This window comes from Cryptomeria japonica, chromosome 8, assembly GCF_030272615.1.
Source record: "Cryptomeria japonica chromosome 8, Sugi_1.0, whole genome shotgun sequence".
In the NCBI taxonomy this organism is placed as follows: domain Eukaryota; kingdom Viridiplantae; phylum Streptophyta; class Pinopsida; order Cupressales; family Cupressaceae; genus Cryptomeria; species Cryptomeria japonica.
In genome coordinates this window covers 582,856,555-582,874,303 of record NC_081412.1, presented here as the reverse complement: position 1 = coordinate 582,874,303, position 17,749 = coordinate 582,856,555, and the positions used below count along the sequence as shown (strand labels likewise).

General features: G+C 30.8%; 1 protein-coding gene across 1 annotated transcript; it reads right to left on the bottom strand.

Moving 5' to 3' along the window:
• Positions 1-14,146: 14,146 nt before the first annotated feature.
• On the bottom strand, positions 14,147-15,997 carry LOC131054667 (zinc finger protein 10). The gene is made up of 2 exons (XM_057989223.2): positions 14,781-15,997; positions 14,147-14,452 (listed from the first exon to the last, which is right to left on the bottom strand). The coding sequence occupies exon 1, from the start codon at positions 15,451-15,453 to the stop codon at positions 14,827-14,829; it is 627 nt and encodes a 208-aa protein (XP_057845206.2). The 5' UTR covers positions 15,454-15,997; the 3' UTR covers positions 14,147-14,452; positions 14,781-14,826.
• Positions 15,998-17,749: the final 1,752 nt, after the last annotated feature.

Genomic DNA, 17,749 nt, shown 5'->3' with positions numbered 1-17,749 from the left:
GCTGATAAAAAACCAATTTTACATTAGCTTTTGAGGGGTCAAACGAATTCATTTAGAAGTTTTGTTTTTTTGAGGATTTAGTCCTTATTATAAGCTTTCCAAATAGTATAATTTTTAATATATTTAAGTTTATTAATATATTTTTATTTTGTTTTTTATGAATGTAGGTTTTTCACCGAACATGAACTTCTTTGTTCAATGCATTAGGAAAAATAGCAAACTAATTCAAAAAAATTCTGAAAAATATCTATGCCCTAGGTATTGATGTCTTCTTTCTAACAAAAAAAATAAAACTTAGTAACCTGCTGGGAATCTCTCGAGTGGGCTAAGGACTCAGGACAGAATGGGGCCATGCTAGTGATTGATTTTGAAAAGGAATATGATAGAATAGAGTGGAGCTTCATAATCCAAATGTTAGTAAGCTTGGGGTTTCCAGAGACATTCTGTAAGGTAGTTCAAACATTACTCTGTGATGCCAATGTTGTTGTTGATGTAAATGGAAATAGATCTAGTAATATTGTTCTTTCTAGGTCAATAAGACAGGGCTGCCCACTTTCCCAGACCCTATTTGTATTGGCTACTGATGCTATGCACTATGTTCTTAAGGACTGCAATATAACCCCCAGGGTCAAAGGCATCTCTCTCCCTAATAAAGAAGAAATCATCAATGTCTAGTTTGTTGATGACAGCTATTTTTCTAACGTTGGATGAGGAAAATTTATCCTCTCTACTATATAATATTGAAATCTTTTGTAAGGCCTCGGGCAGCAAAATTTCTCTCCATAAATCTATCTTGCTAGGATGGACCAATTCCCCTCCTAACTAGATGTCCAAATTTGAATTGAAATGGGGAGGACCGAGCACGATCACTAGATATCTGGGTATTCCCTTCTCTGTCTCCCCAAATCTGAAAGAAATGTGGGAGTGGTTCAAGAATAAGGTGGATAAAAAAATTACCAAATGGAACAGGAACTTCCTCTCCCTGGCAGGTCAGTTTCAGGTTTGTCAAAAAATCTTGTCGTCATATAACATTTATTTCTCCTCAGCTTGGCTATTCAGTAATTACCAGTTCAATTATCTTCAAAAACAAATTAGGAAATTTCTATGGTCAGATGGGAAGGGGAACAGGAAACAACATGCCATTAAATGGGATTGGTGTGTTAGATCTAAGATGCAGGGGGGTATGGGCCTCAAAGACCTCAAAACTCAGGGCATTGCCCTAGCTGCCAAATGGATTTTCAAAGCCCTTGATGGCAATGAACCTTGGAAAATTCTGATAAGACATAATATACAATGCTCCACCCCTAAAAAGACAAAGAATTGGAAGAACTTGCCCATGTGGGACCTGATTGCTAGTAATTTCGAGATCTCTCCTATAGGATCAAAAGTCTTCAAGTCTATATGGAGGGCTTGGAACCATGTCAGACAATTCATCAGTAACAGGGGCATTGTTGATAATAAGGGATCTCTCAACTTGGATAGATCTATATGGTGGAATACTCTACATAATGGAAAGCAACTGGCCTGTCTTCAAGGGTGCTCTGCCTTGAAGTGGCACAACTTAGGACTGGTTACTTTTGAACACATCCTGAAAGATGGTACCCTAATCTCTTGGAATGCCCTTAGCTCTGAATTCAACCTCCCCATCTCCCAAGCCAGAACCTACAATGTCCTCAAGACTGCACTTGATCCCATCCTCTCCTCACCTGCCCCTTCTTCACTCTCCCCAATCTCCTCCCTTTGTTGGAGAGATGGCTCTCCCCTCCCTCTAATAAAAGCTAAACTGATCTACTCTACCCTTGTTGATTTCAAAGATATTCTAACCCATCTCAACAATATATGGAACTTCACCTGGGATTCTTAAAAGTGGGACACTAGTCTCTTGATATTCTGGTCTAATCCGACTGAACCAAAAAAAAAATTCTTTGCTTGGAAACTTTTGCTTCACAAGCTCCTGCTTAAGGATAATAATGACAACCCCCTATTGTGTAAATTGTGTCATCTCCCTGAGTCTGTGCTCCATATTTTCTTTGAATGTCATTTTGCCAAAGAGGTATGGAAATTGTTTGGTTTTTCAGTTGATAATAAATGTTTTTCTATTGAAGAGGTGGTACTTGGTTATGTTAAAGGTGGCAAGAAATGTGCTAATCTTTTTTGGTCTGTTCTCTACTTGGAAATTCTTTAGATCATTTGAAAATCTAGGAATGATGATGTGTTTATTGGAAAGGGTAGATACCTCACTGAGTCTCTTAGGAGACTCATTCATTACCTTGTTGCTATGCAGGTCACTGTGGTTCTACGACTGGACGAGGACAAATTTGACAGATGGCTGAATGATGGAACAACTCTTGTCTTCATCTAAGAATTGTCCCATGGGTTCACTTAGGACCGTATGGGAAGCAACATGACACACTTTGAGAAAGCACTAATGAGATTTATGTAGGAGACGGAGGCAAGACAATAGAGAGAGGATTTTATTGAGCTGGAACTGGAAGGATTGCCTTCCCACCCCTTTAGAGATCAGTTCGCCAAAGGAAATGTACTGGTGTGGTGCGAGGGGGAGCTAGGATGGACTGCATGGCTCTCCCCCTTGGGAGACAATATTGATCCTGACTCCTCCTTCCTATTTAGTTAGTCGACAATCCTTTATGATATATTTTGTATATGGGACATCCAACTCTGTAATTTTGTGATTTAGCCGCATCCTGTGTATAAGGCCACATAATATGGCTCGCTGACCTTCCTAACATGGTTTTATTGTCACTATGAGATCTAAATGCTAGCTGGCTGTGTGTTCTCCAACCTAGACTTCTGAATTTTGTAATGATATTTTATGATACTTAATACAAAATTATTTTGTATATATTATAATGATTAAATTTTTTTATGATTTTCAAAAAGTATTAAAAAATAGAATGATTTCAAAAATATATATAAAATATAATTATAAGAATACATATAATAATTATATATATATTTTTTAATATAAATATTTGTATTTAATTTAATTTAAACTAAATCAAGTCCTTATAATTGATTTTATTATCTATATTTTCAATATAAAAAAATTATTAAAATTTATATGTCTCTTTAGGAATTTTTTTAATTTACAATATTATAAATAATAAAAAACGAAAAAAAATTAAAATAGAAAGAAATCCAAAAAAAACCTAAAAAATCTATTATTCCTAAATATTTTCTCCTATAACAACAAATTTTTTACACCAATCATAATGTAGATAAATAATTTTTATAATATCTTAGATTTAAAAATATAAATCTCAACTTTACAAAATCCAAGTTTCTTTTTAAAGCAAAAATAATATTCACTTTTGATTGGTGCAAACTAATTGATTAAAGCGCTTCACTAATTCAATAATATTTCCACGACAAGTTTTAATAATAAAATTAATCTTAAACTTAATCATTAATTATTATTTTAAGGTTATATATTATTTTAATTATATTTATGTAATATTAATTATAATTGCTCTTAATTAAATAACTATTAATAATTCTAAAATTATTTAATATAAATAATAAAGTGAAAATAGGTAATTTTTAATGACTAAATGAAAAATATTTAAATCTAGGATTAAATGTTATAAAATTATATTGTATATATTAAAATGATTAACAAATTTACATTTTTTTAAAAATATTAATAAAAATAGAATGACTTAAAGAAATTATACAAAATTATAATTATTAAAGATATACGTTTTTTTTTAATAGAAATATTTATTGTAATATTTGTAATCAAATAGTTTAATTATTTATTTAAATTTTTATTTTATTTTATTTAAATGGCGTGAATCAAATCTCAATACAATAGTTAATCAATTTTATTAACTATATTTAAAAAATATAAAAAAATTATTAACATTTATACAAAAAAATTACTTTCTTTACAAGATTATCAATAGAAATGAAAAAGTTATTTAAAATAGACATTTATTTTTTCAAATATAAAGAAATCTAAAAAAAGCCAATAAAATCTATCATTCCTATAAATTTGTTCCTATAACACCAATTTTTTTCGTCCAATCGTATTGCGGATAAATAATTTCTAGTTTAAAAATATAAATCTCAACTTTATAAAAATCAAATTTATTTTGAAAATAAAAATAATAATCACTTTTGATTGATCTAATTAATTAGACTTAAGTGAATGCAATAGTAATGCCTAGACAAGTACTAATAATATAAGTACAAATAAAAAAAATATAATAATTTCTTAAGTGAAATAATGAACAAATATGATATCTTTCCTCCTATTTTAACTATATTTCTCTTAAAATAAGTATGCTAGTTAATTATATTTTATAAAGCTAAAAAAATATTATATTTTATATTTCTATTAAACTCTTAGAAAAAAATAGATTCTATATTATTAAATTATTATATTTTTATTTTATATTCATTTTTATTCTTATTCTTGAAAAAAATTAGATTTTAAGTACCACTATTATATAACACCTTTCAAATAATCAACCACTTTTTTAAAACAATATAAATAAAATTAATTTTTTGAAAAAATATCAACTAGAATCAATCACTCTTCCGAAACGACATAAATAAAATTTAATTAAATGGAAAAATATCAACTAGACAAGTAATAAAGCGTTTATAATTCAATGGTAGGAAAACCCAGCAAGTCTCTGGAAGCCATTCACTAAAGTTCATACTTTCCAACTTGCAGAATAAGAAGAAATATGGCAGCCATTTTCAACTTATAGAATAAAAATCGTCGTCCAAAAGTAGAAAAATATATTTTTAATCAAGTAATGTTCTTACGTACTTTTGCGACCATATGGAAAATCAGCCGACTGCACGCACTATTTCGACCATATGGAAAAGAATACGAAATTTAAACTTTTCTTCTACATCATAGGCCAATATTTGATTGAATTGTTCTTGCTCTTCCATTCTAAACTCTTCCTTTGTATTTGAAACCTTCTCTCACACAATGGTATCAAACCATTCATCCACCATTATTTCTTCTTCTTTATCTTCTTGTATTATAACCTACACCTTCTCTTTTATTGTCTTCATGTGCATTATTGGAGATAATTTCATTTTTCCTACAAAGAAATATTGTTATGGAAATCTTTAATTCCCATCATTACTTCTTCCCTTATTGTCTTTTCTATTTTTTCATCATTCTCTATTGAAACTTCAAGTGATTTGCATCCTCTTGAACTAGTTAGAGAATCCATTGCTTATTCTCCTTTTCCTCTTTCGTAGCTGCTATTTTCTCTCCCTATGTTATACTCGGCTTTACCATGTCTACTGACCATCTCTTGCCTGTAGAAGAAAAACCAATGTCATAACTCCACCCTCTTTACTTGTAGAAATATGTTTCTTAATTCCCTCTTCCATGCTTGGAGATTCCTTGTAGCTATCACATGTTATTTGCATTTATAACATTTCTCCACCATCATCAAATGTTGGCACTACTTGCAACACTTAGAATGCGATTCCCTACATTCTCTCCTTTGCTTCTATTCTTAAAGGTTCTTTCACTACTTGTTGTCTATATACTTGTAACATCTCTCTTACAAAATCTTTTCATTTTGTTTAGCTATATCCTCTTGGAGGCTCATTTCACCATCACTTACTCTACAACTTACAACACCACAAAGGATCTATTATTAGCTTGTGCATTTGCATTGTCAACTTCCCTAATGGCATGTACATACAACATCTCTCTTGCAAATCCTAGCTTATGATCTTTTTCTATATCTTCTCTTAATTCTACCAATCACCTTTTTTCGCACAACCATCATCTCTCTACTATGTTCTACTATTATAACTTGTAGCATCTCTACAACTACATCAATTATTCTATCTCTACAATTACATGAATTATTCTTGTAGATTCATGCCTCTATCTTCCCTTTATTGTTCCTACTTATAACATCTTCTATGGAACATCTTTCAATGCTCTTTGGATGCATTCACTTGCATCAACTTGTATGAAACATTATGCTTACATTGTTCTTCCAAGCTCAACACCTAAGTTGTACCTACTTGCAAAACCTTGGTAACTTCTTCTATTGTCCTTACAACCCAATGTACATACTCCTATATGCATTTGTAATGACACCTTTTTCTCATCTTTCTCCTTGAATTAAATGCTCCCTTGGCCTAAACTAGCAACTTGCAACATCTCTTTTGTTGCTACCAATGATCCATATTCCTTCATGGATACATTGTTCCACTCTTCTTCTCGAAGTATATAGATCCAACCTTGGGTGTGCACACTAGCACCTCCATGCAATTCCTCTTCCTGGCATGCCTCTCTTAATACTTCAACCTCCATTATGAGAATTTCTTCATCTCTTTCACTGCTATATTATAGAAATACATAAACAAATTTGTTAGCCAAAACATTGGGCTCATTCTTGCCCTTCCTTGTTTTCTACCATGGCTATATCCTTTTAGCCACTTGCAACTCATGGGTTGTCTCATCTCTCATCATAGCTATTATATCAACTCCTTTCAACGTGTACTCTACATTCTCTTCCTTGTCCTCATCCACAATGATTCTCCTGTCCTCCACCTCACCATTCACATGAGTCATTATATGGATTACACATCATTCACATGAGCCATTATATGGGTTACACACCACCCATTTCCTCATCCATAGGTTGCTCACAATGCATTTCCTCAACCATGGGTTCTCACATGCCACATCTATTCTCATCCATTGCCTCTCAAGGTTGTCTCCCCCATCATCTTCTATTTTTTTGTCAGTCCTCTTATTTGTTCTCCTTACTAGGATAACTATTATACATCATGGCTTCTTTTCTCTCCATTCTCCAAGGCTCCTAACTTTGCCTTAGTTTCCCTCAAGGCTCTCAACATAGCTTCAAACTTCTCCTTCAAGTTGGTTGCTACCTTAAGTTTTCTTCATACTCATTGTCACTACCTATCCTTTTATGAGCATCACCCCTTCACCAGTATCACCTTTTAAGTATTCATCCTTTCTTAAATATTCCCCATGTAGCTTCCATCACTCTATCTATTATAGTAGCCTCTATTTTTTTTCCTTCTATGTGACATCTTGCTATCTTAACTTATATCTCACCACTCCAACTCCTTTGGTTTCTCTCCTCTTTGTTATGAGGAAACACAAACTCAGTAATTTTTGACAAACCAATATCTTATTAGTTTCCTTCCAACTCCAAACCACATACAATACACTCCTTCCAAGAGATACAAACCACTCTGATATAATGTTGATTGGGTGCACCTATCCTTGTGACACCAAAAATTACTGACACATGTTTGTATTGGACGGGAGATTGCATTGTCATAGTCAAGACTTATAGACTCAATTGAAGACTTATAAACCTATTTCTTCGAAATGGTATAAAATCCTCCATTAAAAATAAAGATTTATCCATAAACAGTGGTATCTATGTATCTGTTTAAAAGTTGTGATACTGACTTTTGCCTTGAAGTTTTTCATGGAGATCTGTATCTATCATCCTCTTAATCTCCATGACGATGACCCATGTTTAAATTTCAGCACAGCACCTCCCTGTCAACTCCAGAGCATTACAGCAAAGCAGGCCTTCTTTGGAGAGGCGTGACTGTCGCAGCAACGCATGTTTCATGCACATTTAAAGTTATGCTAAAACTAAAACCTGTCATTATTAAAGTCATGCACTGTTCAAATATATAAAGTGTGTTAGCCCTCAACATGGACCACACTGTAAGAGAAAGCGAAGTAACGACTCAGATATCAGTAACTCGTTAGAGTTACAAAAATGTCAGCTAGCAGAGAAAGTGAACAAAATTTTCTAAAGTTTCTTCGTCGTTACCCACTACTATCCTTGTCCACGCTTAACATATAGGAAGTTTTGAAAGGAATTACACACTGACTAGAGCCAGGAAATTTATGTTAAGCAACTGTGTTATATCATCATATTCAGCTTTTGGACCAGAACTAATTGTACTTCTGCAAGGGGTTGGATTGGATTGGATGATGATGAGAGTACATTACATCATGTCCTCAGTCATCATTACATTTGGGACCATTTCTTTCCAATTCAAAACTAGGTATAGTCCTATGAATAATAAGCTAAACTCTCTACATTTCAGTTGGGTATCAAACAACTCCCATAGGGGCATATATTAAAAGCAACTCTAAGAAGGTTATTAATGTTACATATGCTAACTTGGATAAAGATAAAAATTAATTTTTAAAATAAAAATAATAAGATATTAATTTTATTTTTATGTGAGTTTAGAAAATAGATAAATAGATATCTTATAAATATTAATTAGAATTGGAATAAAACAGTTAAAATTCTAAAATTAGGTTACCCCGCTTAAGACATCGATCAAAATTTTTTAGACATAAGAAACACATCAATGCCTGTAATGTTAATAAACTTTGTAGAAGAGATATAATTTATTAGCTTAGATTGTATAGACGTAAGTTCGCCGTTAATAATCTACAATAGCATGGAAAACTATGCCACAAACAAATAGAAATCTAAGAACGGGAAAACAATAGCATGGATCTAAGCTGGCCTCTATCTGTTTTGTTTGTTGATAAGCAATACATCTTACCACCATGCAACTCACCGCTAATCAACCCATAGGAACTTAAAAATAGGTAATGAATCGTTTTATTTTATGATAATATTGAAAATGGTTTTAAAGATGTTTGGTATTAATATTTATAATAAAGATTTATTTTTATAATAGATGGAAGTTTCAAATCTAAGATCAAGATTGGTGCACGAGGGTTTCACTTAGTGAACCTAGGTTATATCACGTACGTTCATGGCATATTAAATAATTCCTCCTATTTTCAAAAAATATTGCCCTAAACTCTTTTTTTGTCACCCCCCTATCTAGTGAAACCCCTGTAGATTGGTGATGAAAAATCTTTGGAGGGTGTTGCAAAAAAAGCTAAAAGATACATATAATAAAAATATGAAAAAGTGTTAATTATAATTATTACACTCCATAGCTAAAGTATTTTAATTTAAATATCATTTCATTCAGGATTTGGTTTAGAAGAAGAAAGTAGAATTGAGGTAAATAGAAACTCTAAAATAGAAGTAGGAGCAAACCTAGGACCTTCCATTTGTTGTTGGGGTGTTCTACCATTGAAATACTAGCTCTCTTGATGCTTTGTGCATCTTCATTCCAACTGTCCCTCAATCATATGCCTTTAAACAAGAGAAAATAAATAAACAATATCTAATATTGTTTGAGTTATAGAGATTGAATACCCACAAAACTTTGCAAGTTGTCTCATCAACTATTTTTGCATCATCTTCTCTACTTAACACAATTCTATGAGTAGTTGGAGATGAGGTTGGTTTATAATCAACCATGTAAATTATTTTCAACATATCTTTTGCATAATTTATTTGACAAGTAGTCTAAATTCACTTTGATGAATCTCCAGTCTTAAAAAAGTGTTGCATAAGACCTAAACCTTTCATTTTAAATTCATTCATCATAGCAATTTTGAATCTGTCTTTCCTTTTTGAACTACTATCTATATAAAACAAATCATCAATATACAAACTTAGAATAATGATACCATTACCTTCTTGTTTGTGGTAAAATATGGTCTCTTGCTTACTTCTCTTAAAAACATTTTAATAGAAAAATATATCAATTCTAACATATTGTGCTCTTGTTATTTGCTTAAGGTCATAATATAAAACTTTATGCAACTTGTAAACTTGGAGTATTTTACATTGCATTTCAAAACTCTATGGTTGTTGGATGTAGCCTTTCTCTTCTATGCACCTATTCAAGAAGAGACTTCACATCCATGTGATGAATACTCCATTTCTTTTGAGTTGCTGATGAAACCATCATTCTAATGATCTCTTGTATTGCTACTAGTGCGAATGTCTCTTCATTGTGTAATGTAACTCTTGAGACACTTTGATGTGAAACCAAACTTATAGTTACAACACATGAATTGAATAAGAATAAGCTCTATATATTGCCTTGAAGGGACCTTAAAATACAATTAGATATAATTATATCAAAAGAGCAATCCCACCCAGTATTTTCTACAACCTCCTTTCCAATTTTCAGTCAAAAAATTTAAAAGAAGAATGCTTATAACTCCAATTAACCTACCATCTCATATGAATGATCTTAGAAGCCCACCTATTGTTCTCTAGGAATTCCATGTCAATGTTTAATATAAGATTTTAAGTAAGGTCTGCTACTAAGTCCTCAATAGATGTGGTATCGATGGTTCAACAAAATCAAGCTCACCCTATACTATAAAATTTATCATAATGGAAAATGACTATCCAATTCTTAGGATGCATCAATGCATAAATTATTCTTATGCACCAAACTTATATATTGATACATTCTAAAAACTAGATAGCCATTTCCATCATAATGCTCCTTGCAAAAATAATACTAAAGAAATATCCGAAAAACCTGATCAGTCATAGTTAATCTTTGGCCTCCCTATATTTTATATAGCTTGGTCTGTTTCAGCTACATGCTGTTCTTGGATACTACTGTTGCGGCTGTTTGTTCTCTCCTGCAATGTAAGGAACTGGTACCCTTATTTCCCTGTTTAATTTATCAAAACATTTTCCTTAAAAGCTGCTGATATCTCCTCAGTAAGTCTAACATCCCAAAGCAGCACTAACCATTCAAATTGAAGTTCAGAACGTAAGACTTCTATATTATAAAATTGACAAAACCACCTGTTTTCTATTCGGGAAGATATGTTAGCAAAGGCGGCACTCATCTGAAATGTAAATGTTGCTCTTTTTAAAACCAAAATAAAATTATAATGTTATATAAATTTATAGAATTTAAAAAACAAAGAAATTTATCAGGAAGGCATTGTGGGGCTACCATTGCATTTTTAGCAACATAAAGTAAAGTAAAGTGTTTTTTAAAGTCTACGATGCTAGTCATTTATGTATGGGTCTACAGATGGGTTAGAGTCTTATGGGACTACCTCGTACTCCTTGTGGAAGATGTCTACAGATGGGTTAGATCCTTATGAGACTACCTCGTACTCCTTGCGGAAGGTGTCTACAGATGGGTTAGATCCTTATGAGACTACCTCGTACTCCTTGCGGAAGGTACCTAACTGCACTACAAATGAAACTTACATACCTTACCTCTTGTGAGATTTGAACTTGTGACATAGTTTTAAACATGATCTGAAACATAGTTTTAAACATGATCTGAAATCTGCTTTTAGGATTCCTGATTAGTCGCTTTTAGGGTTCCTGATTAGTCGCTGTCAAAGAAGCCTGCCGTCACAGAAAACAAAAAAAGAAAAGAAATTCTTTTCTTTCCTCTGTCAGATGTTAAATCGTTGTTATGTACCATCTTTACTCACGAGAAAGGCGAGACTTTGGCACATAACTCTTTCCACTTTTGTTTTGTTTTGTGTGTAAGTTAAAACAAAATACGAGTGCCACGATATATTTAATTTGAAGACAAATTTTAGTCGACAAAGAAATAATTATACAGAGACTTAAATATCCTTCATTTGGAAATGTTCCATAATTCTGAAAGTCATACATAAAACCAATTTAAATGAGTTGACATTTCCCTATATGAGTTTGCCTGGAAAAATAATTTTAATAGGTAAAAGGAGAATACAAATTAAAAGTGTTTCAGAACATTCTGGTTTAGTAAAAATACAAGGAATTAATAATTTTTTAACTTTTTAATTAGTAGAAAGAAAAATACAAATTGGATGTGTATGTAATTCTAATTTAGTAAAAAAAAACAAATTCCAATAGATAACTATGTATTGTTTGACATTAATCAATAATTTTTCTAATTTTTGAACTGTATGCAAGTCTAAGTATGTGCCAATTTAGTACATAAAACAAGTTTCAATAAATAAGTTATGTATTGGTTGACATTTTCTTATAAGACAAAATTGAAAAGAATGATATTTCCAAATTTTGAAAATTGATAGAAATTTTTTGAACTGCTGTCCACTTCATTTACAAATAAAAGCAACTCTTATTTTATTTTAAAATAAAACCATTTTAATAATCTTAAAAATAATTTCTTATTTATTTAAAAATAAAAATCATTTTAATCCTAAAAATAATTATTTTTATAAAACTCTTTAAAGAAATCATATAAATGAGGTCCTTAAGAAAATAAAATTTATTTATTTAATACATATCTTGGCTGTAATTAGAATTTTATCATATGCTATACATACAAAAGAAAATAGAATTATTGGGTAAGATCTATGATTAACCTTGGCTTAATCTATGAAGTATAGGGTTTTACGAGAAGATTATTGTTATTGTTATTGTTATTATTATGTTTCTTGTTTTTGTTTTGATTTTGTCTTATTTAAACATCATGGGTATATTAATTTAGACATTGAAGTATATATTTTTATTATATTTTTTTAAAATAAAAGATTGAATAAAATTTATTCTAAAAAAAAATATTTATCTTTAAATTTATAATAAATATATATAAAAAAATATTAGATATATTATAATAAAATTCAAGTAAATTAAATCATATAGTAATAGTATGAAACTTAGAAACATTTGATATTTGTAAAAATATTTTGTAGTGTTTTTTATGATTATTAAATTGAACAAGATTTTAATATATATTTCTATAATATTTTAGTTTGTGTACATAATAATTTATACATTTTTAAGATTACAATTTTAAAAAATATGAAAAATCACTAAAAATAATATGCAAGTTATATTACTATTGAAATGGAGGACAATGATAAGAATTAATATCAAAACTTTATTTTTTCTTTAGATTGTAGAGTTCCTGGAAGCTCTTGCCAATCAAGCAAGATCCAAGCCTATTAAAACTCTACTTTAACTTTTGAATAATTGAAAAAATAATTTTGATAAAGATTATCCTTTAAATATGATGATCATATTGTTTGATATTTTTTGACAATAAGAAATAGATGAATATATTTTGTTAATTAAAATTCAAGAATTATAACATTTTTATAAAAAATAAACATAATTTTAAAATTAATTTTTTAATATATATATATACATTCAGTTTTTAAACAAAACTTAAACATGTAAATAATTGTATAATTGAATTAAATTTAACTTGAGATAACTTCTGCATGCTAATTCTCCTATTTATTTTATAGCTTAATTATAAAAGTATATCAATATTAAGTAAAGTAAACTTAGAGTAGACGCAATGGAAATGCATATAATAAAATGTTCACGAATGCAGAGCAAAGAATCCAGAAAGAACAGTGAGAAGCTGAAATTTTATAATTAATACGTAGAGTGAAACATCCGCTAAAATAACAGCCATTGCCTATCAAAGTACAAATTTCTTCCTGGTTCACAAGTTAATTACATTAAAAAATATCAGTTCAGACAAATTTAGAATGGAAAATGGCAGACATTCTATTTTAAGTTTGTTGTCTAATCTTAGAATTTACAGTTCATACTTCTGAGAACTGAATTTGAATATTTAATTACGAAGTTACAGAAAACTTTGGGATCTACGATACATGCATAGCATGTGTATTTTATCTATGCAACCTTGCAAAATAACAAAAGTAGACAGCGATGAATGTGTTAAACATTTCGAGACATTCCACACTATCCTGCAATTTTTCTTCTATACTGCAATAGAGCCTCACCCATTTGTTCCAATACAATTTTAAATCAACAAATGTATCTCATCCTAGTGTAGTATAAAAGCATTCTTTCTGGATTCAAAAAAATTTCCTTTCAAAGATGTTCAGGTGATTGGATTGATGAAAGAAATCCAAATGGTTTCAAATTATGGTGAAACAAAGTATTGAACAATGGTAATGTCAGTTTTTGAACCCATCAATGTATTTATCAGTACATATAAACATTAAATATGTTTTGATTATAAATTAGTATGAAGTGGTGTATATATATATATAGCATGTTGTTACTTTTAAATCATACATCATTTTCAAATCATATAATAGTGCTACCATTTAGCTGTACTAACATGCATAATCATTATAACCAGTTTTTCTTTTTAAGAAGCTTGGAAAGAACATTTCTATGCCCATAGAGAATATAGTCATATACAATCTAATAATATAATGACTGTCTAAAATCTTCTTTCATAGCAATATCCACAGAAATTGCTTTAGACTCTAGGCTATAGAGAATTAATGGTTATGTTGAATCTTAATATCTACTTACTGTCACTGTCTAATTCCTTTTCTATAGTAAGCTGAAATGAATAACATCCACTTCATCCTCTTTTCAGATTTCCTTTGGTTCTTCTCTTGAAAAATTCTTACACAATTTCATAACCTCTTCATTCCTATGGAGATTTATGTATATAATCAATATATTATCTTGTTTCAGTATAGCCATTGTAGGTGCTCTCAGTCTCTTGTATCTTTCACATAGACCAGGGCTATTGATAGGTAGTTCTCAACCCTCATATTCAAATACTGCAAAGTAATTGAAGGTATTTTCAATATTCAGTACTTAGTAAAGTCACAAAAAGAGTCTCAAGAGAACACTAGGTTAAAATCCCAGATTTCAATAAGCTATCATTAAACTGAAGCTTATACCAGAAAAAAGTATGGTTTCATGTGAGAAACATCAACATTATATGTTCGGATCCTTTCCCATACTAATCTAATCAAAACATTCTGATTCTGATCCGAATAGCTGATGAGGGAATCCAACCATGAGCTAGAATTCTTTTCATTAAACAAGAAAAGCTTATACAATTTATTAGTGGAATTAAAACCTGTAGCAGGCATACATACATACCTTGTATTATTAGAACCTCCACCAAATAATTGAATCACAAGTTTTATTAGGGCTTTTCTCCAAGTCGAAGCTCCAGGTCCAACTCACCATCACCATCTCCAGCTGCTGGATTTTTCCACTCCACCATGAAATTGGGTTGATCTATGATGTGGGTGCTACAGCTTTTAGCTCGACACTCAGTACAAAGCTCAGGCCTGTTATCTTCTATATTATCCCTTGTATCTCCATGAAGAACAAAAGAAGAGGGCTGAGAAGATGCAGCAGCAACAGTAGAATCTTGGTCATATGGAACATACAATGAGGTCAGGCCAAGAAAGAAAGAAGTCCTAGGTTTCCCATTCTGACCATGGGGCTGGAGAATACTAACATGATTATTGCTGTTGCTGCTGTTGTTGTTATTATTATTATTATTTCTATGATTAGATGCAGCACTTCCATGAAAAGCAGCTTTACCCATGGCCCGATCTCTCCTGTGGACATTCATGTGACCTCCTAGGGCTTGAGCAGAAGAGAATCCTCTTTTGCAAAACTGACATTCATACATTCTGGGTTCCCTCATACGATCACCAGCTAGACCAGACTGGTCTGAATCAGATTCAACATGACCCTCTTCCTTAATTCCATTGTGCCTAGGATTCTCCGGGTCTCCTCCTTCTCTTCTTCTCTTATACATATCATAAGAAACACCTGAATCATTAGCACACAGCTAAAAGAAAATAAAAAAAAGTCTTTATTCCTTTGTTGTTTCTGTTGAATTCTTCCTCTATAATTCTATTCCAGCAGAGATCCCTGAAATACCCTTTGTGAAAGATTATGGAGGTGGAGTCAACGATTAATTGTTAACAACTGTCGGGAAAGCGGTCACAATCCAGCAGTTGAACAGAGAGAGAGAGAGGAAGTTTCATGGAAGGTGAACAAAGACAAAGAAATTCCCTCGACTATATCACCATGGGAGAAAGCTACACTTGGCTTGTAGAGCTACCCTCACAACCGGCCTTCTATCCCATCTAGACTTATTCTAAACTTACCCACTTTCCTCCATTTTAGCACTCCTGCTAAATAAATACTTTTCTCTTCACCGCCATTCAATTGTCAACTGCTAAAGTTACTCAGTTTCCTCCATTTTAACACTCCTGCTAAATATCTTTCAACTGCCAAACTGCTCTTGCATGAAATTTGCACAATCTTCTTCTAATGGAATAGTAAAATTTGTCGGTAGAGATTGCGGTGGGACTGCACACTTACACGCAACTTCTTTTAGAAGAACATAACTAACTTCTCTGCGACAAAAATCGCATTTTTTTACTTCTAGATTTCTTAACTCAAGTACCCAAATGACTGACCTCTAGTTTGGCGGTGCATTTTTTTTATGCTTCGTTTCATTCTAAATTTGGAGACTGGCAAAGCATCTCTAGTGTGTGCAACATTTCTGTTTGTTCTGAAGATGCATCCTTTTGATATATAACTTAACTGTGGTACTATGTATGTTATAGATTGATAACACTATGTTTACTCCAAATCTTGAAATGAATTTTTTTTTATGCTTGGTAGATTTCTTAACTCAAGTACCCAAATGACTGATCTCTAGTTTGGCGGTGCATTTTTTAGTTTTGATGCTTCCTTTCCTTCTAAATTTGGAGATTGGCAAAGCATCTCTAGTGCGTGCAACATCTCTGTTTGTTCTGAAGATGCATCCTTTTGATATATAACTTAACTGTGGTACTATGTATGTTATAGATTGATAACACTATGTTTACTCCAAATCTTGGAATGAGTTTTTTTTAATGCTTTGTATATTTCTTAACTCAAGTACCCAAATGGCTGATCTCTAGTTTGGCGGTGCATTTGTTAGTTTTACTGCTTCGTTTCCTTCTAAATTTGGAGATTGGCAAAGCATCTCTAGTGTGTGCAACATCTCTGTTTGTTCTGAAGATGCATCCTTTTGATATTTAACTTAACTGTGGTACTATGTATGTTATAGATTGATAACACTTTGTTTACTCAAATCTTGAAATGATTTTTTTGAGAGAGTGAGGAGTGAGGTTATAGGCACTCTCATTGGTTTTTACATTTTATTTCATATCATTTGACTAGAGCTTAGAGCATTCAACTAATTCAGTTGCTGATTACTTAGAATATATTTTGTTTATATTAATAATAATATGATGAGATTATGTTATATTAAAGATTGTTAAAAATTTCAGTTACAATTTAAAATTTTATAGTAATTATTTTTCATAAAAAAAAATCATTTTTTATATTAAAATATAATTATTTAATCAATTAATAAATTTTATTCATTAGTTAAATCATTTAAAATTATTTTTATTTTTTTTAATATTTTGAATAAATTATTGAAAAGGAAAAATATGTTTTTTAAGTTTTTTAGGTTAATTATGTAGAAAAATATAATTAAATATAAATTAATTTAAAGAAAAATTGAATGGAATAGATACGATAATATTAAATACTAAATCATGAATATAAATTTATGAGAGGGAGTACTTAATTCTATTATTATTAATGATTAAGTGTTAATTGACAAAGCTAGTGAAGGTGTTGTGTTTGAGTATCTAAAATTGTGGTATATAACTTTGTGTATAATGTCCATGAAAATATTTTCTCTTATTTTGTAGTAGGTCATCTTTAAAGGTTTGGATTTATTTTGTAGATATAAACTTAATTTGTATCTACAAATTTAACTTATGATGCTCCTTAGATACTATCTTTTGAATTCTTTAAAAATATGGACTATTACATAAAAACTTTTGCCAAGATTTCAATATTACACATAAATTTTAGAATTATTGTTAGGTGACTCACATACTTTACAATATTTGTGTGGTTTTATATGATAGATGCATGGTTACTTTTTAGATTCTCAAATATATGTGAATAAAAGTAATATTTTTGAATGATAAAATGATTGTAATGAATATTTTTTAATAAATAAGCATAACACTAAATTA